Genomic DNA, 23,436 nt, shown 5'->3' on the forward strand with positions numbered 1-23,436 from the left:
GTGAGTCATGACCATAATTATTGACTTCTAAGTAGCGTTTGTATAAACAGCCTAGGGTTTCCTGAAACCCATCATCTGTTTGCTGCCTTTGTTTGCTGAGTGAATTCACAGGAAAGGGGACAGATGCGATTGACATTCAGGAAGTAAAAAGCCATAAAAGTAAAAATGCCCTCTTTACAGGTTCGGCAGACTCTGAAATGAATGACGACCAGAAGAAAGAGAAGATATCCGATCTAAAGAAAAAGGAGAAGGACATCCAGGACTCCTTGCTCCATAAAATGAAGGAACTGAAGAAAATCTGCCTTAGAGAAGCGGTAAAGAGCCAGTTCCCTTTTCTTTCTCTCTTTTGAGATTCCAGCTTCTATTTTCCCCCTTCCCCGCCTGAAAGGGGAATCATCTGTTTGAAGTGAGATTCTGAGTGTGCTTGTACTGACATGGTTCTCACAGGAGTTGACGGGCAGGCTCCCGAAAGAGTACCCACTGTCCACTGGTGAGAAACCTCCACAAGTCAGACGGCGGGTCGGGACGGCCTTCAAACTGGATGACCTCTTCCCATACAACGAGGTGTGTGTCTGTCACCTTGTCTCTCTTTGGGTATCACTTGGAGTTAAGTGCTCTATGGCCAAGCCTTCAAGCATATCCAGGCATAAATGAATGAGAGTGATGCAACAACACTTGTTCAGGGCACTGAGTTTGCTTTTAGACTCTGCAGTTGGAGTGCACTGAGTTTAAATGGGCACATTCCCAAGTTAGAATGCCAACTGCAGTACTGTCTGTGTTTTATTTGTAGTGTGGTAGCGTGCTTTGGACCAATCCCACTGTTTACAGCAGGTGTTAGACACATTTCACTGTTGTATTTAATTGTATCTCACCACTTTAAATGCTTACCTGCTTTTTGAAAATGTATAATTGAAATTATGTATTAATGTAATATGTATTGGTTAGCCATATATACTTCTGCCTAAATCTCGCAATAAAACACATACTGTTGTTCATCATCTGATCTTCATCATCATCATCATCGTCATCTGTTCATCATCTATGTCTGGTATGCATCCTGTGTGCAGGACCCCTACCTGAGGAACTTGGAGAGCAGGTTTGCCCTGCAGCAGAAGATCGTGGAGGCTGCCAAGAAGCTGGCAACAGAGCTAGACCTCAACAAGACGGTGAAGAAGAAGAGGCGGAGGAACTGTCTGGATGCCATGCAGAAGCTCCAGGAGATCGAGGACGAGATGAACCAGTACCGCATCAAGAAAGGCAAGAAGCCCACCCAGAGAGCTTCTCTGATCATAGCAGGTATGAAGTTTTGAGAACAGTATGCAGGTTTTTGTTTTTAATAAAGACTTTTATAGCACCTTTGCCCTTCTAATACAGACAGCCTTGAGTTCCAGCACTGTTTACCCACGAGCAATAGAGCCAAGCAGAATATCAGAAGGGCAGCCAAGAGCCAGACTCATAGATAAAATAGTGTTATTCGACATGGGAGCTGATTTGGGTGGAGAGACATTTTAAGGCGCATGCTGTGACTTCATTGTGTGATTTTGTGCATGTCATTCTGAATCTCTTTCAACTGCATTGTCATTGTGGTGTGTGTGTGTGTTTGTGTGTGTGTGTGTGTGTGTGCCATAGATGAGCTGGTGCCGTCGGACTGCAGCTCCCTGTCTGACAGCCTGCCGCTGGATGATGGTGAGAAGACAAAACACTTTCAATAAACCGCCCCGGCTGGGTCTCCTGAATACATATCAGGCCCATCCCAAGTGTTTGAATGGATTTTGGAAGATGGAAAATGTCTCCTCAGATAAATCTATATTTCTGGACGAGACTGGACTGTTTGATTCAGACCCGAGAAAACTTTGATAATAGTTTAACATTTAAAAGGCCTCGTCTCCTATCAGACAAACTAAGCCACTGCCCATGGAATGGTTCTTTTGTGGTTCTTGTATGTTCTTCAAACGTTCTTTCCTTTTTCTTTCTGCAGATGACTCTGATGGGGTTCAGAGGCCACGGTCTCGCTCCGTGCAGTGTTCCCCTTACATGAGCCCGCCGCCCTCCGCTGGTCTGGACTACGACCTGGAGAGGAGAGCTTCAGCCAGTGACCAGCATCAGGACCGTGCTCTCAGCAGGTACAGAGTTACTCCTCCCTCTCCACCCCTACATCTTACTTTTTTACATTTCACCTCCCTCTTTCCTTTTACCCCTCTTCTCATTCTCTCTCCTTTCACTTATTCTCCTATTTACTCTTTATTTTTCTAATTCTGTCTGTGCCCCCTTCTTCGTCCCTCTCTGTTTGCTCTTACTCTTTCACTTTGTCTCTCCTTCTTTCTTTCGTTTGCTTGGTCTCTCTGTCTGTTGTTCATTGTTGTTGGTTGGTTTGGAGCAGCCCTAGTCCTTGGGTTCACTCCCTGTCGAGGAAATAATTGACATTCCTCTGGATAAATCTGACCTCTTGTCACAGAAACATCCAGAATGTCCTAACAGACGTGCACATTGTCCCTCCACAGATTAGATTATGACCTCCAGGACACGGGACATTACTATGGCTCAAGGGAAGTCTCGTCCACTCACAGCAGTCCTTACAAAACCATGCCGAGGCATCTGCGAGACGCCCGCAGCATGCCCCAAACGCCCGTCATGACCCGCAACGCTTACAGCAGCAGTCAGCTCAGGTGAGACCCACACAGCCTCCATAGTGTCAGAACATGCTGCCAGGAATGGACAGCATTTCAAATTGAGATTGTGTATGCATTCTGACAGTCTCTATTTAGATTTATCTCTCTGTTTAAACAAATAATAATTCTCTATGAAAATATACAAGCATTACACTTTAGTGTCATAGTGTCATGAGCTGTATCTGAGCGTCAGGACTCCCCCTGCAGGTCGGACGGGAACGTGCAGTGTTTCCGGCACCGCAGCGGCAGCCTGGAGTCACAGTCGCACCTGCTACGGGAAAACGGCTCGGAGAAGCCCATCTTCACACTCTCGCCCGCCCGCCGCAGCAACAGCTCCGAGCCCCTGGACGACTGCTCCTCGTACACCAGCCTGTCCAGCGCCGACTACGCCCAGTATCGCACCATTGACCACCGCATCTATGACTACCGCCAGCACCGCAAGGTGGAGGTGTACGGCAACACAGGCAGCATGCCCAACCTGGTCCACAACAACTCAGGCAGCGGCTATGCCTATCCTCCACCTATGCAGTACGGACCCATGGCTTACTACGTGGCCGGCTACCCATGCCAGGACTACGACCCCTACTCCAGCGGGGGCTACATGTACGAGAACGAACTAGAGGGCCACTACAACGTGAACCCCTCCTACCAGGCACACAGCTACGCAGCCCAGAGCACCTATCGGCACTACGGGGCCGAGGGGCCCAAAAGCTTGGCCCAGAATCCTTACGCCACCATGAGGCCTCCCCGGGGCAGGCAGGGGCCCCGCAACGAGCTCCTCGCCAAGAACATGCAGAAGGCCCTGGTGGTGGAGCACCTCCGTGGCTGGTACCACCGCAGCGCCGTCCACAGGGACGTGGGCAGAGGCCTGATAGGAGGGTACGACTACGAGAGGGGCTCGCAGCACAGCCTGGGCTACCAGACCCTACCAGCCGCCTCTTTCAGCCACTCCAGCCGAACCACCTCCTACTCCTCAGGTAGAGCACACTGAACTGAACTGTGCGTCTGGAACACAGATTAAGGCTGACGTTGCTTACTTGTTCGTTTTTGGTTCAGAGTCATGCTGAGCGTGTGTGTGTGTGTGTAGGTGTGTGTGTGAGAAAAAAAAGAGAGGGAGAGCTAAAGCCTGTTCCGCCATGATAAAATATGGTGAGTCATCATCCTCAGGTGAGGAAGGCTGCCAAGAACCCAAATTTGCACGCATTCCCCTAGTGATTACTGCTTACTTACTTACTGCTCCTGCAGTTTCCTCTCCTCAGCTGAGTTATGAATCAGGATTAAACTGAATGAGTGAGATTTGCTTGAGTGCATGATTGTCAACCTATAGTAAATATACATATATTTTTTCCTTCACTAGTTTCCTCTGCAGCCAGTGGGGGAAGTAACTGGCGCAGTCACCTTGCTGTGGGCCTGACGGACAGTGAGCTGCTAGACATGCCCCTGACCACACAGCCGTCCTACAGCGCCCCCTACAGCCGGAGCCCCACTCACAGCAGGTCAGCAGCAGCTCCATGATCAAGAGATGTTTATTATTTAAAAGAAAAAACCCTGTTTTTTTATGTGTGCAGCATTTAATTATGAAATACAGTCTGTGGCAAACACAAATGACCCTACCTACAAAAATGGTAGGGCAAGATGCAGTGTCTATGGCTGATACCGGGACTATATGACAGGCTTGCATTTGAACACTAGTCTGCCCTCAAACACAGTCCAGTGCACTTCCATCATCAGCCATCCACACCTAAATGCTCAAGTGAATTGAGCTTTGGGAGAAAAAAAACCTTCTTTTTTTTTTGTGTACACAGAATTGTAGGTACTCCACAAAATAATCCAGTTCAGTGAAGCTGTCAGATGTTAAAATTATTTGGATTCAATTGGAAGGGCAAAGAGCAGGGAGTCTATGGTCAGATATTGGAACTATGTCAGGGATGTGTTTGCACACTACTCTACCTCTCCACACCATTTGACATGACAGGCCGGTGCAGGAGCTCCTGCAGGAGTGTGCAGGGGAGTGCAGAGCGCCGGCTAATTAGCCAAGTTAACAGTGAGCCGTCGCTCATGACTTCCTCTCGCCCCCAGTGACAGGTTCTCCCCCAGATGCTGCTCCGTTTCTCAGCCCCCCGAGTGCCCCTGTCACTTCTCAGAGCGAGAGAGCTACCATGACCTTCCCCCCCTTTATCACGACTCTTCGTCCTCATCCTCCTCTTCCTCATACCTCTGTTGCCTGAGCCTTCCTCCTCCTTTTTCCTCCAAGACACCTTGTGAATGGACAGACCCCCTGCTGTGGGAGTCCCATTCTCACCAGAATTAGGTCACAAGTGTGTTTCTTTTGTTAGCATGGTGTGCGTTAATGAGCCATGACATACTTGGGCCTGCTTTGTGTCTGAAACTAACATTTAATATGGTCTTTTGGATAGTTTGTTCTAGTGTTTTTTTTTTTTTTTAAATAGACGCATGTTGTGACTTCAAAATAATGACTTGAATTCCCCAATTATAATTCACAGCTTTTGAAAATATTTGACAGGGCCAGAGTTTCTCTTGTCTTTGTAATAAATGTGTGTTTTTATTACCCACCTGTCTGCTCAGATATGCTAGTGAGTCCAGGAGGGCGGAGTCAGTGAGTCTAACATCTGATACAGTGGAGGTGATTGGTGCTACGGCCAGATGTGCCGATGAGGAGCATTAACAGAGAGCACAAAGGACAGAGGTGAGCTACTCACACAAACAGGCAGATTGAGGCAGGGCTGTATGTGACATGACATCACTCGAACCCGAACCTGGACCCCTTAGTGTCTCTACACCTGTGTATGATGTGGGACGCCAACGCTACCGCTGCCCTACAGCTCCATCCTATTTACTGCTTTACATTGTTTAGTTTTTTTGGTAAAATTAAAATGTATTAATTAATAATGAGTTGTTGCTTTAAAGTGAAGTTTTTTTTCAAATACAAAACACATAAGATATTGCCATAATATGTCTAAGTTTTCATTTTTAAGTGGTGGTACTGGTTAGAAAATTGTGTGTGATGCAATTCTGTATGCTGTGTTTCGCAGATCACAAGTGGATTACAAATCTACTGCTGTTCTGTTCACAAGTGGATTACACATCTACTGCTGTTCTGAAGATTCAGAGGTCCAAAGGCCTCACTGGTTTAAGGACCGCACAAGACAACAAGAGCAACAGGATCCGAAATACACACACACACATGTAAATGCACACACAAACCCATAAACACAGAAATATATACACACACACACACACATGCACACACACACACTTATGTGCCTTGGATTGAAATGCAGTTCAGCCCAGGGTATCCAAAGAAACATCCATCCAAGCACTTGTATTGATATTTGCAACTAGAGTGAAATCAAACAGCACATTTGGGGACAACTTCTGGCTATACAAAGACAAAACCATAAGACAATGCAAGTCCTTCTGCGATGGATAACTATAACCCAATGCGCACACAACCATGCTGAATGTCTGTGACATGTTGAGTTTTCTCCCAGGGGTCATATGTTTTGTTGTTTTTTTTCCATCATATTTATAAAAATGTCAGTTTTTAAAAAAGACAATGTCACCTCCATGCAGCTCCAGGTGCTGATCAAAATGATCGCAAATCTGTGTTCTGGTCGAACTGTCTATAATATTGGGTGGCATCTGCTGACTTAAATGGAAGGATCAATACGTTTTTTCAAAGTACGGTGTTTATTGTAGGTGTTTAAGTTAAGTGCGCTATTTTTGTGAGCCAGTCATTCTTAGGATTTTGTCATCTGTTGTCATGTTCTACGTTGAAGAGTCGGTGATTAGTCCTCTGTGTTTTAGAGCTGCTCGTTATGAAGCAGTAATGAGGGAATTTGCCATGGTCCCAAATGATATACATTGAGCCTTCTCCACTGCGCGCCTTTGTCCTGTGCTGGAATACATGGACTAGGTGCTTCCGTTACCCCCACTTTCTTTCTCTTGCTCTCTCTCTCTCTCTCTCTCTGACTTAAACACACAGTACTGTCTTTCCTCTCTTTCTTGGTCTAAATAAGGATTTTGAATGTAAATGTCAATAATGTTCATAGTATGTGTTTGTATTTTGTTTTCTGTTGTGTGTGTTGAAAGTGGTATTGAAAGCATGTTATGTACAGTGATATTTTAACATTTGATAAACAGGTTCTTGGCTGTTTCATTTTTTTTTAGGACGACAATGTTTGAATTTAAAACATGGATGACATACAAGGTAATAGAGTATGCCTGTCATTTGGTATCATAGATATTTGTACAGCGTTCGGCCTTCAAAACTGTGTCAACACTTACAGGGAGATACATCTCTCCAATTGACAAATGGAGTGTGAATAAAAAAAAGTTGTCAGAGACATTGGTTGCTTCTTGTCTACCTGATTAAAATATGCTGGATTTATTAAAATACTTGGTACACCACTTGTGGTCATGAAAACTGTCTACGTCTAACTGTCAATAAAAAAATGTAAGAGCAATATGTAATAATGCCCTACAAGATGCTGTGATTAAACCAGTTAAAACATGTTGTTCTATTAGGTTACTGGCTGCTGTAGTCGATGTAATAAGACTTCAACTTGATCAAAATGATCAACCAGCTCTAAAGTAGCTCTTGGGAGACTTGGGCTCTTCTGAGTTTGACTGCTGGTGTGCAGACAGGACAGTGAGTCACAGCAACCACAGGAGGACCCGAGCAGCCTCTGACTCTCCCAGCTGATGCCACACCTGCACAGACGTAAACAGCTCTCCAGAGGCAAGACGGGACATGGCCCCCGGACCTATCTGAGTATGTTGCTTCATCTTACGCGTTCCATGTGAGCCTGTCAGGGGAGGTGTGTGGTTACATTCATTAGAGTTGTCCCCTGGGGTTACACTATCCCGTCTGGTAAGCCTGAACCATTGTAATCATTTCAAGAATGTGTCTGAAAATATTTGGCTTGGGGGAAAAAAGTAACTGGCAGGTTTAAATAACGGAATATAACAGTTTTTAGAATAACTCAGATCTTCTAAAATATTCTTTTATTATTCAATAGGTTAAGATACGTAAGATACTGGCCCATTTCAGCCACCTGCCCCATAGGTACACCAGCCTTGGTATAACTTTTATTTTTGTCTTTTATTGTTTGTCCCCTGAGGCAGTTTGTATTGTAGTTTGTATACCGCTTCAGAGAGATATAACTTCTGGGATCTTTGCGGGTTTGTGAGAAGAACAGGGGAAATGCGAGGGGGCTTCAAAGGACTGCAAACAAGCGGCTCTTTCCAAGCATGCATTTGGAAAAAAAAAGAAAAAGGAAAAAGATACCCACCTGTCTCTGTCTGTCTCCCTCCCTTTCCTAACCACTCTCAGCCTGTGCCATGCAAATATATCAACAGCTGACTCAAGCCACTGAAAAAAGAGCATGGTAGACTCTGCCATCTTGCGCCATAAATACCTTCCTCTCTGTCAAAGGGGGTTAATTTTAGACCATGCACAGAACACTCAGCACAGACGGCCAGGGTTAAAACTTCTACCAGCTTCTGTTCAACCAACACAGCAGCTACACTGGTTTCTTCCTTGTTAGTTCCCCCATCTCCAAAACCTTTTTTTTAATTTCCCACGGCAGCATGTCCGACCACAGTGAGCAGGACTCCCTTATGGACGACATTGACGAGGACGAGCTTCTGGCTGGGCTCTCAGCAGAGGAGATAAGGGAGCTACAGAATGAAATGGATTTCCTAGCCCCTGACGAGAGGGTCCCAGTCGGCATGAGACAGAAGAACTCGGCCCCTCAGCGGACGGTCAAGGGTGAGCCCTCTCAAGGCTTCTAATACTGTAGCTAACACTGGTGTAAATGTTTAGCTCGATATCACAACAAGTCCGGTGTCATCCTATGTGTTGGAAAAGTAAACTGCTTCAGGGGGACGGGATTTCATGTGGCTGTAGAGTCAAATAGCTCTAAAGCCAGGAAGGCATGGATGAAGTAAAATACAGATTTAGTGTCTACTGTTATGTACAAAACAATTCATTTTAAATTAAGTGCACTTTCCCCTGTCATCAATTAACATGTTTCTCAGACAACAACATTTCAAACAACCAGTCTATAAGTTTAGGCCGCCGTATATCTATATCTAAATAGAGATAAACATGGGTGTCTCTGGCTTTCTGTCAGATGACAGTGATCAGGAGTCCGATTATGGGGACATTGATGAGGATGAGATTCTGTCTGGGCTCTCTGCGGAGGAGATCAAGCAGCTCCAGAGTGAGATGGACGTCATAGCCCCCGATGAGCGGGTTCCAGTGGGGATGAGACAGAGGGACCAGACGGAGAAAACCCCTACAGGCACGTTTGACCACAGGTCGCTGGTGGACTACCTATACTGGGAGAAGGAATCGACACGGATGATGGATGAGGAGAGAGTCCCCACCACTTTGCTACCGAGTGAGGTGAGACAACATCTACAAGTATTAGTGGCCTAGTATAAGTCTCTAGTTATTTCCATTAAGATAACATAACACTTTAGTAGGTTTATGGAATTATAAAATTCAGTATTATGGTATTATTGTTAATTCTGTGAATGAAGTGATGTGAATTTTAATGAAATTAATTTGTCCCTTCAGAAAAAGTTGAGAGAAGCAGCCGAGCTGAAAGAAAAAGAAGAGGAGGTGGTAGAGGAGGTGGTGGAGGTGGTAGAAGAAGAGGTGCCTGAGGATGTTGACGAGGTGGAATACGTGTACGAAGAGGTGGTGGAGGAAGTGGAGGCGAAGGACGGACAGGTGGGGGAGGAGGTAATAGAGGAAGTCATCGAAGAGATCATAGAGGAAGTGTTTGAAGTCGAGGAGGAGCCACAGGAGGAAGATAAACAAGCCACCTCAAAAGTAAACAACACGGTTTCAACGGTTTCCGAACCCCAGGACATTTTACAACCCCCTGTTGGGCTCACCGATACACAGAAAAAAGAGGAAGCAGTCGTTACAGATCAAAAGGATAATCCACCCATAGAAGCAGGGGAAGAAGCTCCTGGCAGGTTTGAGAACTGGGTCCCGGAGAAGGAGGAGAGGACAATCTCCAAACTGAAAATTCCAAAACTGGCACTGGGTGGGAACGCCTTGAAGTTGACAGCCAGGCCTTCCGGGAATGAAACCAACTTGGATAGCACTCTGCACAAGATCCGCAATAACAACCCTGCGATCACCGAGGTCAACCTGAACAACATCGAGAACATTCCTAAGGAAATGCTATTGGACTACGTCAACGCCCTGAAGAAAAACAAGCACGTGAAGACATTCGCCATCGCCAACACGGGTGCAGACGAGAACATCGCCTTCAGCCTGGCCAACATGCTGCGTGAGAACAAGAGTATCACCACCCTGAACATCGAGTCTAACTTCATCACTGGCAAAGGCATCACCGCCATCGTACGCTGCCTCCAGTTCAACGAGACCCTGACGGAGCTGCGCTTCCATAACCAGAGGCACATGCTGGGCCACCATGCTGAGATGGAAGTTTCCCGGCTGCTCAAGGCCAACAACACGCTGCTGAAGATGGGCTACCACTTTGAGCTGCCGGGGCCACGCATGGTGGTGACCAACCTGCTCACTCGCAACCTAGACCGCCAGCGCCAGTCCCGGCACGAGGAGCAGAATAAGAAGGACCTGAAGCAGCAGCGTGAGCTCATGGAGATGTACTCGGTCAGCCTCAACTTGCCTCCAGGCCTGCTGGAGATGCTGGGCGATTACCTGCCACCAGCGGAGCTATTGGTTCAGCTTGAGAAGCAGCATCAGCTTCAACAGCAGCAGCAGGGGCAGCAGGAGGCTGCCCCAGAGCCACAGACTCCCTCCTCTGAGCCAGGTCTGGCTCTCCCACAGCTGCGTAAGACCCACAACGTGCACAACCCTGGCCCGAAGCCACCCAGCCCCGACGCGAGGAACCCTATCAAGGACGTGCACTTGAAGAAGGCCCCAAAGAAACGCGACCCATTCCTGGAGATGAGTGCTGCCGAGGAGAGGGAGAAGAGGGCCAGCTTCCAGCTCAGGAGAAACCTCAGACAGGTGGACAGCGGGAACGAACGCAGGAACGCGCTAATGGCGGACGAGCGTGCCAACCTGAAGGACATGATCAAGACTCTTAAACCTGTGCCGCGCAGGCGCGTGCCGCCTAAGGTGGACTCGACACCACGCGATGATCTCCTCAGTGAGATCAGACAGAGTAACGTGGCCTACCTCAAAGCGGTGAGTTCAGCCAGGGCCTCAAGCATAAACAATGTTAAACAAACTGCCATCACGTAAACCAAGCAGACAGCCATGTTATTGGCATGGCTTTAAATGTAAATGCTGCTGATTAATTCAATGATTTAACAATGCAGCTGCTTCCTTTCCAATAATGTGTCGTTGTATGTCATCATGTTTTCAACTGTATTATATATATAATCACATATTCCTCCTGTAATACAATATCTTCCATGACACATGCATGGTGTCAGAGAAATGGACTAATTATAGTTAAAGTTGGACACAATTAGAGTTCATCGTAAAGTGATATTTGTGTGATTGTGTTCACAGACGCCACTCCCCAAAATGCTGGAGTCAAAAGAAACGGATCTTTTCTAAAGGATTTTCTCACAGGGAATGGTCAAGAGTGATTACCAGCATATACACTTCATACCACAAACATCTACATCAGAACTGTGCCTGAGATGATAAGCAAAGCCATCTTTTTTTGGAACATTTGCCTGCACATGAAGAATACAGAAGCAAATATTGTTTTTTATGTTGCGTTGGGAAGTTGTGAAGACATACTTCAAATTGTTTGTGTGCTTTACTTACAAAGTTTGTTTTATAATATATTTATTATCCTGTTGTAATAAAGTGAAATCAATTTAGACACTAACAGTGATGCCAATGATTCAGGACCCAAACTCATTTCACGTCAAATTGTGAGAGCAAGCAAGGTTTCATTTCATTTTATTACTGTTTGTTTTGCAAGAGTAGTGATTTCCCCCCAGATTTACCCTTACATTATTAATGTTTCCCAGTGTGTAGAAATGAAAATAGTCATATCAAATTGAGTCCCTGCAGGACTGCTAACCTCAGAGCATTTTTTTTCCACACAACAATGCAGTTTATTGGGTATGAAGTTCTTCTCAGAAATCAATTAATGAATAATCCTTCACTAAGATACAGTCATACAGTGGTTACCATGATCTTCCAGGCTGTGCTTTGGCAGATATATCTCTCTGAGTACAATAGACAAACATAATGATACAATTTTGAGGATGTTGGAAAGTCTGTTGTTTTCAAAAAATCTGAATAATCTGAATCTCTCAACATAAACAGAGAAAAATGTTTAATTCAAAAGTCCTCCTGTTCTGCGTTTACACATACGTACGAGATGTGAGACACAGGAGTCTGGCATACATAACAATGAAAAGTGCACACGACTGTGATTGATTACCTTGCTTACATACAAAGGAGTACATGTTGCTTTTCATTCAGCAGTTTCCATTTGCATGCTTGAGACAGAACAGTGCAAGAAATGTGCCTGTAAAGCATACCACAAAATTTAATTAAAGCTATATTTGGGGATGGGGGGCTATTGATACAATCCAGTATTAAAGCCAGTCGCCATTCCTTTTCCAGTATTGCATAGCTATGATATGACCATGTCCATCGACTCCCCATGACTAATTATTGCTACTCATTAAATAGGAGAATAACGCAAACCATATTGCATTAATAAAGTAAATATGTAAATAAAATAATGTAAATAAACAATGTGAATTGCTTAAAACAATGTGAATAACAACAACAATAAACAAAAATATAAAAAAGGATTTTTTTTTGTAACAATGTTGGGAAAAACAAGGATGATTTTTGAGGTAGCACTGCAATTGAGTTGAGATCTTGACGGCACTACCAGTCTGCCCTTATGAATTCTAAATGGGGCTTGTTGCACATGCAAACATGTTGGTCTCATATACTATAATAAGAAATTCCACTGAAATATGATTCAAAGGAACCTAATATTTATCATTCAAATGAAACAAACAATATTTAATGAAAATTATATTAACTTTCTTATAAATATGATGATTTTTTTGATAAGCTGCAATTTACACCACAAAAGTTGTCTAATAAAGTGCCATGGAAAGATTTATATCAAGCCATCATATCACAACTATAATCTTGTTATAGCAAGTGAATGAACATTCTATGATTAATCTAAACTAAGGAAAAAAACTAAAAGTTTCAATAAAGCCAAACTCTTCAGCCAAGTACTGAACCCCAACACATCACACTATTTAACACTCCAAGCAAGAAGATGTGCATAAGAACAAGATAAACAAAAAAACAATGAGAACGTAATGCTACCTGTCACTTCTCAGGACAGACAGCCCAAAAAAAACTTGACACATACAGAGTAAATTGCGGTGAGTGACGTGAGTCATCCATAAATTGTAACTTCATACCTGTGTAGTCACTGGAAACCCTTTGGGGATGCAACATCTACAGGGTAACCAACTGGCAGCCTTTACAGTTACGTGGCCAAATGATCTAAACCTGATGTTGGCTGAAGCAAAATAAGTTGATATTTACATCTTCTTCTTTTCGTTAAACACTGATTTGAGTCTGATAAAATGCACACAATTATGACACACAACAGACTTTGGTGAGGGTGACAACAGGTTAGGGGACCATAGCTTTGTAAATGACCCTGGCCTCCCTCCTCAGTCCTTCATCTTGCTTTCTATGAAATCCTGGATCTTGTTGATCTTCTCCTCCTGCTGGTCCAGCAGATCCAGGATCACGCCCATGGGAGTCTTCTTCAGGCCAACCCCTTCAATCTTGTTTTCCAATTTGTTCTTCATGCTTCTCAGCCGCAAGGAGGCGTGGATCAGGATCACTGGAAGGGGTGAAAATCAAACACCTTCAACAAGCTAAGCCTGGGGCAATACCTACAGAATAGTGGTGTGCAGCCCTGGGGCGGGTGTTGACTTCAGGACTAGTTAACTAACTAGGATAGGAAAAAAACCTAAATTTTCGACATTGATAATCAGTCGCATGATGACACACAACCATACTGGCCCATGGTGGATGAGATTGTCAACCCCTGCTATACACTACAGATAAGCTTGCCCCTGCTATACACTACAGATAAGCTTGCCCCTGCTTGCAGGGAGTGATAAATGTATACACAGGGAAGGCAGGCTCTGTTTCCCTGTGGGAAGAGGGCCCTATAAATGTTCCATGACACCAGCTGTGATCTATGTTGGCAGAGTGGTGTAACTCTGATCTCTCTGCAGCCCGCACTCCATGGTGACGGGTCAACACAGGGACATGATCCCTGCATCTGTGGGCACAGTCAGTGCGTCACGTCCCAGTTATTCACCTCCCAGTTATTCCACCACATTGTCAAATACCCATCGTGTCTCACGATGGTTTTTGTTTAACCCTGTATACCCCAGTAGAATTCTAGAACAAGCTAAATTAGCCAAGGGTGTTGTGGCAGTGTTAGCGGCGTGTGGCCTTCAGGCCAGGTGTGAAATGTGGACATTCATAGCACAGTGGAAAGTAACTTACGAAGCAGGGGGAAAGTGATTCCAAAGATAAACACCATGACCCCTCCGCACAGGGACAGCACAAAGTAGCTGACTGACATCACAGCGATGATGAACAGCATGGGGTTCTTCTTTTTGAAGTTCTTGATCACAGCCTTGTTCTCTCCGGCCCAAACAGAGCCCATGAAAACGAGAGTGACCACACCCCCGCCCAGAAACATGCCAATGGGGTTCAGGAACCTGTCCAATTAAAGGAAAAAAAGGTAAGTGAAGTGGGTGAAATATGAAGGCAGCTGGAAGAACATCAAGTTTTAAAACTCCACCTAGTGGCCATGGCATTAAACTCCAGGAAGCTCTGAAACACTGATTCTGAAACAACTGATTCGTTGTACATAACCTGATGGAAACACTGACTCAAATAGGCCCATGAGCCTGAAAGAAAAAGCTACACGTGCCTGCATGAGATGAGGAGGCGGAAGGGCCAGGCGGATCACGCCCCAGGCAGCTATGTGACAGTTTGTTTAGTGCAAGTGGACACAAATGGTTCGGAATACATGAGTCATTCAGTCTGTCCTCAGTTCAAAATTAATACACACACGCCCTTCTTCGCGTCAATTTGGCATATATATTTATTTTCTAAATGTTTTGGTACATGTAATTGTATCATAACAATACCATGATTACACAGAGAGATAAGCCAGACTTAGTGATGTTTTGATAATAACGGAGTGTTTTGTCAACATACGAAATGGTCTATTTTTATCCAACAACACAGACGGCAGTAAGTTATCTCGGAATGATAGCTCAGAGACCCAGATTGATTCAACACCCATATAATTTTTTTGTAACTTACAAAACAGTGTCTCTGCTCCTATACTTTGATAAAACTTAAATTTCTACACTGGGGATCATTTAACAGTGGTGGTCAGTAGGCTACTGTATTGCAAATGGTAGATAGCCTAGCAAATGTTTTGATTGCAACATAATGCCATGGCAATACCTCTGAGATGCGTTGTTTTACACACAATGGATCCGTGCTTCCTAATCATATTAATGCACTAAGTGAAGGACAGGAATTACATGAATTACGTTAAGTAAACTCGTTGCCAGTGGGAGTAGATTGCTAGTCGGTTGCTACTTCCTGGCAGGCACTTACCCCACAATAAGAAAAACTGCGATGATCACCACAAGATAATTTGTCTGGAAGTATAGCAAGTTGCTGATGATCCTATTATTCCATTTGGCTAAATCTCCAAAGTCTGGTTTAGCGAATCGGTCGACTCCAGGGAAAAAGTCATCCCATGGTCTAAGCGGGGCTATCTCCATCCCTGCCATTGCTGCGCTTGATGAATGTCAGGTCAGATGGCGCAGGAACGTCACATAAGCATGCACTCTCGCGCGAGCGTACGCTGCCTGTCAACTTGATTCTAAAAGTTTGTTGTTATTTATCCAGTGTCGACACCCGAACAATTTATATGATCAAAATGACTCTTAAATTTTCATTTATATTTTGTATTGCCCTATGTTTGTCTTCGTCTTGGATTTGGCCAATAATGTAGCCCACAACCTTGCACAGCCTATGTTGTCCATGTGTTTGTCACCGGGAATCTTCACTGTAGATTTATTGACTCTTGTCTCGTTTACATGCAATGAAATGTGGTATAAATATATGATCGTTTTGTGTATTTTAGATACAAAATGCACCACTTCCTGTGCAACTATAACAAATATACTCAAATTATTGTACTCGGTCCCATAGGGGGGGGCACTGCTGAGCTCAAACAAACTCCACTTCCCTGTTTTTTGCCCTTAATAAGAGATTGGGTCATTTCACACAGAGCGGTAGAAAAAAACTCTCAACGGCTGATTTCACATATAAACATTATCTGCCATATTATAGGCCTATAATGAATTGGAAACGACACCCTAAAGTATCCATTTCAAATCAAAAACAGGTTCGTCCTTCATTTAATTCATTTCGTTTTTACATGGAGTAGTAAGGCACCAGCTTATGGTTTTGCTGAAGTGCTAACCTGAACCCAGTTCAGCTTTAGCTGCATTCTAGAGTGGTAATCAAACGAAAGGACACATTTTGCTGCTGATCTGGATGCAGTAAGGCATTCTGGGAAGGCATGGAACTGTGAAAGTATGGCGGATGGGGAAGAGCCGTGAGTATCGTTGAATGAGTTTAGTACATTAATTCGCAAATTGTGAGTGCTGTTCAACAATTATATGATGGAATCCAATCCCGGTTGAACCTCCTTTTAATGTTTCTCTTTAGGGAGAAGAAAAGAAGGAGAATAGAGGAGCTGACTGAGAAGTTAGTGATGAAATGCTAAAAGCTGGCTTCAGGTTTGAGGATTACACAGCGCAGGGAGTGTGAAAATTCACTCATCGTTGCTCACCGCAAATCGCCTTTTCAGCTGAACAGAGACTCTGTTGCAGCCACTATAGAGACACTACATTACAGTTTGATTGTTGTCAGCTAATGAGCTTTCCGATGTGTCAGATACTTCACCTTTTAATGTTAGCTTGCTGACTTAGCCAAATAAATGTAATCAGTGCTAGCTAGGTAGAGTGCAAGCTAGCTTTAAGAGAAGCCCTATTTAGCTGCTTGTCCCTGTCAAGTTCATGCAGTCGCAAGTGGGCTTGTACGTCCAAAAATCTCTCTGCTTACACTGCTAAGTGGCTTCCATTACCATGAATTCTATTAGGTAGTGGAACTTTATTTCTTTGCATGTATATTCCATAAGAAACCCATATTTTCTTGCAATAATCACAACAGCAGCAATAACCATGGTAGTCTTACCATGAATACTGATTGACGTCGATAAATAATTTTAAAAGGTACTTTTACTCATGTAAACAGTACTCCAAACACTGGACACACTTGGTCAAATTATGTTTCTCTCTTTAATTGCTAACAGTAAAACAGTTTAGGCAACATACATTAGTGCTTTTCAAATAGCTAATAAATGGACATTTTGAACCGTTGCTTGTTGTTTTCCTGTGTAAGATGTAGGTTTTTTTGTGGTTAAAAAGGGTTAACTTTTTTTGCCAGGTAAATGAAAGAGGGAATATAAACATGTTGAGCAAATGAGTTTGTGTACTGTGCAGAATGGCAGTAGATGAAGGGCACACAACCTGTGACTGGGAGGGACGCTGGAACCATGTGAAGAAATTCCTGGAGAGACCCGGTCCTTTTACCCACCCAGACTTTGAACCAAGCACTGAGGTATGTTGTACATCTTGCTTGAAAGACGTACTGAACATCTCCAAGAGCACATTGCACTTCATTCTATTGTATTTGTTAATTTTATGTGTGTTTCTAGACTCTTCAGTTTTTACTAGAAACATGCAAGATACTGGTAATAGGAGCTGGAGGGCTTGGCTGTGAGCTTCTCAAAAATCTGGTACAGTGCATTTTCATTGGAATTGCATTAAATTAATACTGGGTAAAATTCTTCTTTTAAAAATACATCTGATATTACATATCCCGTTCTGTATGCCTTTTTGCAACTGAATTTTTTTGTTTCTTCATTATTTTGACTGAAGGCGCTGTCTGGATTTCAACATGTACATGTAGTGGATATGGACACAATTGATGTCTCAAATCTCAACAGGCAGTTCCTCTTCAGGTGAGTCTATTTTCATAAACGTACAGAGTATGTAGGTGTCCGGTATGTCTAACTGCTGTGGCATCCAAGCGCAAAACTGAAGTGGAGCCTCTCATTTGGTCTCTCAAAAGAGATGTTTGTTGACCTTTTCCTATTTAATTAATGTTATGCAGCGGACATTGTATATATTTAAGTGTGTTATTGCTAATAACTAATAACACCTGCTCTGTGTTGTGTTAATAAAGGCCAAAAGATGTGGGACGGCCCAAGGCTGAAGTGGCAGCCGACTTCATCAACAACCGTGTCCCTGGATGTGATGTTGTCCCGTATCCTTCCCCTTAAGCACTTCTGCTAAATACTTACAGAATTATTACAGCACCAGTAATGAGTTATGTTCTTGCCTTGTAAAACATACCTCAAAAAATGGCAAATTGTTGCATACTGTCTCTAAGTATTTTCTGATCTGATCTGATTTGTTTTGTTGATTAGCCTGTAGATTTGTTTACTTAACACATTCAGGCACTTTCAGAAAATCCAGGACTTTGATGAATCTTTTTACAGACGTAAGTTTCAGTTTGCTGACATAGCCTGCCATTCCTTTTGCTTCCAAGTCTACTCTGGCTTATGGCTGCAGACTATCCTGAATGAAAGAAGCACCAATCCATCAGACGTTTTTGCCTTGTCTTGCAGAATTCCATATCATTGTCTGTGGGCTGGATTCAATCATTGCCAGGAGGTGGATGAACGGCATGCTGGTACGTGGAAAGCCCACTGAGGGCCGGTTGCAACGTCATCATGTGTCATTTATTCAAAACCGGTGTTGTCATTGACTGTGATTTGATCCATCTTTGATTTTCTTACGTCCCAGCTGTCTCTCCTTACATATGACGATGGTGTGCTGGATCCCAGCTCTATCATCCCTCTCATTGATGGAGGGACGGAGGGCTTTAAGGGCAACGCCCGCGTCATCCTCCCCGGCATGACCGCCTGCATCGACTGCACCCTGGAGCTCTACCCCCCTCAGGTGAGTTTGCTCAATGATCTCTGCTCTGTGGCCGACCTCCAATAACATGCTGTAAACTACTCTTACACCCTGCATTGAAATCTGTCCATGAATGCTTCATACTGCATAACATGCAATGGACACATACCTCTAAATGCACCTTGAAAATGCAAATTCATATTCAAAGTTGGATCAGCTCACCCTCACTCCTCCTTGAGTAGATGGGGGTGCATTTTGTCCTTAGCTCAGCATATTGTTAATGCATAAGGTGAAGACTGCACAGGTAAGCCTTCAACCTCCAAGTGCAGATATTGCAGCACATGGACAGAATCACATCACATGGACTGTTTTGGTTGATGGTTGCAAAATTGGATAGGTGTGAAGAAGAACATGTATGCATGGCTACCATTTTTGTGATATTTCTGTGATGTTATGGTGAAGTCCGTAATGTCTACTAGTTTGCTGATCTATTGTTTATTCCAGTGTTGACGTGTGCAGCAGAAACATGTTATCCAGCTAATGGTGGTTTGTGCAGCATAATTTAACAATACGATAAAGCTTTCTAGTAAATGGATAAAAGTTACTTGTGGGATGTTATTATTTCTGTGTAGTTTGAGGCTTTTATGTTGCCAGTATTGTCCTGTTTGAATTCTTTGCCATGTGAAACCTGCATGGTCACGTCCTACTATGTGCCTCCACAGTACATCCTTTCTCTTTTCAGCATCAAACAGACTCCTCTAGGCACTTACCTCACCCGTCTGTGTCCATGGTTGCCACACTGAGCACTGTTGTAGACTATTTTGATTTGTTGCTAATCAATATGGTACTTACTGTCTTGGCCCTTTCTTGATCAACAGATTAATTTCCCCATGTGCACCATTGCGTCCATGCCTCGGTTACCTGAGCACTGTGTGGAGTACGCCCGCATGCTACAGTGGCCCAAAGAGAAGCCATTCGGAGGTACCCTGCAGTCAACACAGCCCATTCCTAGAATCTCACCCTGTAGTGCAGCATATCAGAAGTTATCGAACAGCTACTTAGTCACTGGATGTTTGATGCATGTACTAGAAATGTATTAGAGAAGTTATTTTTCAATTTCCCCCACGTTTAATACATTCTCATTAAGCATTACAATACACAGTTGATGACATTACATCAGATTGCATAGGCCTTTTTTGTCCTCCCTCCCTCCAGATGACGTAGCCTTGGATGGGGATAGTCCAGAGCACATCCAGTGGGTGTTCCAGAAGGCCCAGGAGAGGGCAGCTGAGTTCAGCATTACTGGAGTCACTTACCGCCTCACACAGGGTGAGCAGTCTACTCTGTACACTGTCATTACACTCTGTACACACATTACACTCTGTACACCGTAATTACACTCTATACACCTATTGTACTCTGTACACCGTCATTACACTCTGTACACAGTCAATGACCAGACACACAATGAAAGGCATGTACTGCATCTTTCTTAGTAGACCAAATACTGTTATTTTTATGTGTTTGTGATTGCAGCTTTACATTTAGGACAGGACCCTTGTTTGAAATGCTCTTCCTGTCAGCTAACTTTATGGATGATTTTAAATTTGGAAATGTTTATACGTTTTCAAGGTTTTAATTTGTCTGTAGAAAATATGCTTTAACATAATCAATCATTTCATTCACACAATATTAAGATAAGCTGTTATGGTCAAAAGAAATGTGCTATCTTCACGAATGCCACTTGAGACCTCGTTTCTGATTTTAGGTGTGGTCAAGAGGATTATCCCTGCTGTTGCATCAACCAATGCTGTAATAGCGGGTAAGTTCATACATGTTTCATCAGGCAGTGTCTCACTCTTGGCCACTCTTACAGTGTGAGGCTGTAGTGGTGTATGCACGGTCAGTATTCAGTTTTACTCACCGATGTGGTTCATGGAAATATGTATGACTAACACTGAGGTGCAATGTTTGTGTTCCAGCTGCGTGTGCGACTGAAGTCTTTAAAATCGCCACAAGGTCAGTACTGTATCATTTACCTTCTGTCATTAGCAGCAGTCTATAGAGATGGTTTAGGTGAAGCCTTTTTTCACATGTTTTGTTTTTCTCCGTCTTAAAACAGTGCTTATGTTCCCTTAAATAACTACTTGGTGTTCAATGATGTGGATGGGTTGTACACTTACACGTTTGAAGCTGAGAAAAAGGTGAGCAACTCTATTACTTGTATCTCATCCATTCCATATAAAGCTTGCGAGGAAACAAAATAGCTTTTGTTGCACCCATAATTCCAAAATCATTATGCAATAAGGTTTACCCAGATAACGAGTGAGTTAAGCAGATTCACATACTTAATTTTTCCCTAAATTGGGCAGTTACAAATTTTCTTTTCTACTAGTGTCTGTCAGATAGCCCCCCCCCCCCAAAGAGCTGCCCAAATATAAGTTATTGTTTAGTGGCAGACATATCTAATCACGGTCTTATTAAGGTATATTACTTTAAAGCGTTCTCTGAGATCAACAACAAGCTGTGTTCTAACATGCTCTCTAGGAGAACTGCACAGCCTGTAGCCAGGTCCCTCAGAAGCTGCAGTTCCCCCCCTCCGCCAAGCTGCAGGAGGTGCTGGAGTACCTGACGGAGAACTCCTCTCTGTGAGTACGCCGCCACTATCAAGTGCACTCCTTTAGACCATAACATGGCTCCCTGTAGGTGTAGTTTAAAGCAAGTATGCGGGATCTAAGATGTTCAAGTTGTTCTTTGCAGGCAAATGAAATCTCCGGCCATAACAGCAACACTGGAAGGGAAGAATAAAACGCTTTATCTACAGGTGAGGCCCCTTCACTTTGTTGAGTCGAGTTTATTTTTATGTTGAGTTTATTTTTACCACACAAGCAAGTTATGGTTAAGATGCCAAATTGCCTCTACACTAAAATAGAATATGACTGCTTTACACTAAAACATTTTTTTGAAAGAAACACTGAAACATAAAGAAATGTATACTAACTTCGCTCTCCAAAACATTGTGATGAAGTTCTCTGTGCTTAAAATACGTGCTTCTTTCAGACGGTTGCCTCGATTGAAGAGAGAACAAGACCGAATCTTTGCAAAACTTTAAAAGGTAAGACTCCGATCTAAATTTGCATTCATTGAAAGATGTTAGGAATATTTAAATCAAACATCACTATATTTCACAAGAAGAAAGCCACAGCTGTCAGACTGCAAATGGTGTCACCAGGGGTCAGGTTGTGTAGAGATACGCGGCGGCTCAGAAACAAATGATGGATCTCAAATCATCTGATTGAACTCTCATCTCTCATTTCAAATTAGACACGCAGCATTGTAATCAAATATAGATACGGCACATTTTTTTCCCCATATTGAAGGTTATTTCTCCTTCAGTGCATTGCCAGCCTGTCAGGACTCCACTTAAAGTGAAACGTTCAGCTTGGCATCAGTGTGTGGTTGACTGCTGGTGTCTGAAAAGACACCTGGCTCCTCAGATAATGTAGACCTTGAAGGATATTTCTCCAGTGAATCCAAGCTTTTTATCTTGACACTATGTGTTGTCTCAACAGTATGGTGGGAAAAAAATGTTAATTTAAGGATGCCATCTTAGACACCCTGTCAGTAGAATATGTTTGCATACAGACAGTAAAGAAAAGGAACTACTATGAAAATATGAAAGTCATTAAAGTTTTTAAATAAACGTAGAGGTTGCATTCTCTTGACTGACCAGCTCCACATACTGACGTGTTTTCTATTTTGACCCTATTTTGACCCCATTTTGACCCCATTGGCTAATGTAGAACTGGGCTTGGCAGATGGACAAGAACTGGCCGTGGCTGATGTCACCACCCCTCAGACCGTTCTATTCAAGCTCAATTTCACGTCCTGAATCGCACTCCCTCTGAAGAACATTGGAATATCAACTATTTAAATTATGTTACATCTAATGTACATACATCTAATTTTATGTATGCTTATTCTTCGTTCTCTTGCCAGCCTTAGTTTCAGATGTGTCCTGGCTCTTTTTTTGTGAGATGCACAGTGTTGGTACAGTGGCTAGAGTGCTTCCAGGCTATTTGATTGCCATACTCAGTGTATCGCTATTGGACTGAGGAGGCCAAGCACTACATTTTGACATGTACTCTATCTTTTGCAACTGATTTCCTGGATTGCATAGAGATGATCTGATCCTTCACTTACTGTGTGACCAGGCAAACAGCAAGCCTACTGTTGAAAGGTAACCTGCTGTTTTGTGTTTGCATTTTCACACGAGTATAGTTTAAACAGTGAGTCAGTGTACACACTGTGCATTTGTCACTGCTGATGTTTTTAATCTCCAAGGCTTGCTTTAAACTATCGTGTCTAGGTTCAAGTGTAAATACCACTTCCATATCTGAAGGCTTGTGGAAAAATGATGTGTCCCATAATTAAATGTTTTGCTTAAACTGTGTTGCGTTATTCTGTCATATAGATCCAAAACGCATGAAGTAAGTCATAGCTTTCCATGAAACTTCCTATGGTTATGGACATTAATATGTGTAATTATCAGGTGGTAAGCCTTCCATAACTGCAGATTTGGAGCGTTCATGTGTTCATGTATGACACAATGTGTTCATGTATG

General features: G+C 43.4%; 4 protein-coding genes across 8 annotated transcripts in view; 3 read left to right on the forward strand and 1 right to left on the reverse strand.

The window, feature by feature from the left end:
* frmd4bb (FERM domain containing 4Bb) overlaps positions 1 to 7,100 on the forward strand; it is a 24,454-nt gene extending 17,354 nt beyond the window's left edge. Inside the window, exons 15-24 of one of the 3 annotated variants that reach the window (XM_080854289.1) lie at positions 181 to 314; positions 448 to 564; positions 1,068 to 1,296; positions 1,630 to 1,686; positions 1,979 to 2,123; positions 2,502 to 2,666; positions 2,877 to 3,646; positions 4,027 to 4,165; positions 5,256 to 5,376; positions 5,723 to 7,100. In XM_080854289.1, the coding sequence (XP_080710415.1) occupies positions 181 to 314; positions 448 to 564; positions 1,068 to 1,296; positions 1,630 to 1,686; positions 1,979 to 2,123; positions 2,502 to 2,666; positions 2,877 to 3,646; positions 4,027 to 4,165; positions 5,256 to 5,355 (1,856 nt within the window). In that variant the 3' untranslated portion in view covers positions 5,356 to 5,376; positions 5,723 to 7,100. Of the gene's footprint in view, positions 1 to 180; positions 315 to 447; positions 565 to 1,067; positions 1,297 to 1,629; positions 1,687 to 1,978; positions 2,124 to 2,501; positions 2,667 to 2,876; positions 3,647 to 4,026; positions 4,166 to 4,748; positions 4,988 to 5,255; positions 5,377 to 5,722 lie in introns of those variants that run through there. The other 2 variants (XM_080854287.1, XM_080854288.1) reach the window with 2 other exon arrangements.
* Positions 7,101 to 8,156: 1,056 nt separating this feature from the next.
* Positions 8,157 to 11,537, forward strand: lmod3 (leiomodin 3 (fetal)). The gene is made up of 4 exons (XM_080854047.1): positions 8,157 to 8,463; positions 8,828 to 9,102; positions 9,277 to 10,887; positions 11,218 to 11,537. Exons 1-4 carry the CDS (start codon positions 8,283 to 8,285, stop codon positions 11,263 to 11,265), a joined length of 2,115 nt encoding a protein of 704 aa, XP_080710173.1. The 5' UTR covers positions 8,157 to 8,282; the 3' UTR covers positions 11,266 to 11,537.
* A 449-nt stretch (positions 11,538 to 11,986) lies between these two features.
* LOC308377400 (PRA1 family protein 3-like) lies at positions 11,987 to 15,548 on the reverse strand (the record flags this gene model as incomplete). Its single annotated transcript, XM_080854048.1, has 3 exons — positions 11,987 to 13,558; positions 14,236 to 14,453; positions 15,370 to 15,548. 3 exons carry the CDS (start codon positions 15,546 to 15,548, stop codon positions 13,383 to 13,385), a joined length of 573 nt encoding a protein of 190 aa, XP_080710174.1. The 3' UTR covers positions 11,987 to 13,382.
* Positions 15,549 to 16,343: 795 nt separating this feature from the next.
* On the forward strand, positions 16,344 to 23,232 carry LOC308376832 (NEDD8-activating enzyme E1 catalytic subunit). 3 transcript variants are annotated; one of them, XM_080853312.1, is made up of 18 exons: positions 16,344 to 16,381; positions 16,495 to 16,533; positions 17,331 to 17,448; positions 17,546 to 17,626; positions 17,769 to 17,851; positions 18,076 to 18,156; positions 18,350 to 18,393; positions 18,521 to 18,585; positions 18,699 to 18,854; positions 19,691 to 19,793; positions 20,028 to 20,141; positions 20,581 to 20,634; positions 20,795 to 20,831; positions 20,935 to 21,016; positions 21,360 to 21,460; positions 21,573 to 21,636; positions 21,873 to 21,927; positions 22,616 to 23,232. In XM_080853312.1, exons 1-18 carry the CDS (start codon positions 16,362 to 16,364, stop codon positions 22,702 to 22,704), a joined length of 1,386 nt encoding a protein of 461 aa, XP_080709438.1. In that variant the 5' UTR covers positions 16,344 to 16,361; the 3' UTR covers positions 22,705 to 23,232. The 3 variants fall into 3 exon arrangements, with proteins under 3 accessions (XP_080709438.1, XP_080709439.1, XP_080709440.1); XM_080853313.1 differs by having other exon boundaries at positions 16,345 to 16,381; positions 16,495 to 16,565; XM_080853314.1 differs by having other exon boundaries at positions 16,366 to 16,381; positions 16,495 to 16,619.
* Positions 23,233 to 23,436: the final 204 nt, after the last annotated feature.

The sequence above is a fragment of the Sprattus sprattus genome, assembly GCF_963457725.1.
Source record: "Sprattus sprattus genome assembly, chromosome: 16".
Taxonomy (NCBI): domain Eukaryota; kingdom Metazoa; phylum Chordata; class Actinopteri; order Clupeiformes; family Clupeidae; genus Sprattus; species Sprattus sprattus.

Coding starts and splice junctions, on each gene's coding strand:
- lmod3 (XM_080854047.1), top strand. CDS start 8,283: ATGTCCGACCACAGTGAGCAGGACTCCCTTATGGACGACATTGACGAG. Junction 9,103..9,276: donor CCACTTTGCTACCGAGTGAG/GTGAGACAACAT, acceptor TTGTCCCTTCAG/AAAAAGTTGAGAGAAGCAGC. Junction 10,888..11,217: donor ACGTGGCCTACCTCAAAGCG/GTGAGTTCAGCC, acceptor TTGTGTTCACAG/ACGCCACTCCCCAAAATGCT.
- LOC308376832 (XM_080853312.1), top strand. CDS start 16,362: ATGGCGGATGGGGAAGAGCC. Junction 20,635..20,794: donor AACCAATGCTGTAATAGCGG/GTAAGTTCATAC, acceptor TTTGTGTTCCAG/CTGCGTGTGCGACTGAAGTC. Junction 20,832..20,934: donor GTCTTTAAAATCGCCACAAG/GTCAGTACTGTA, acceptor GTCTTAAAACAG/TGCTTATGTTCCCTTAAATA.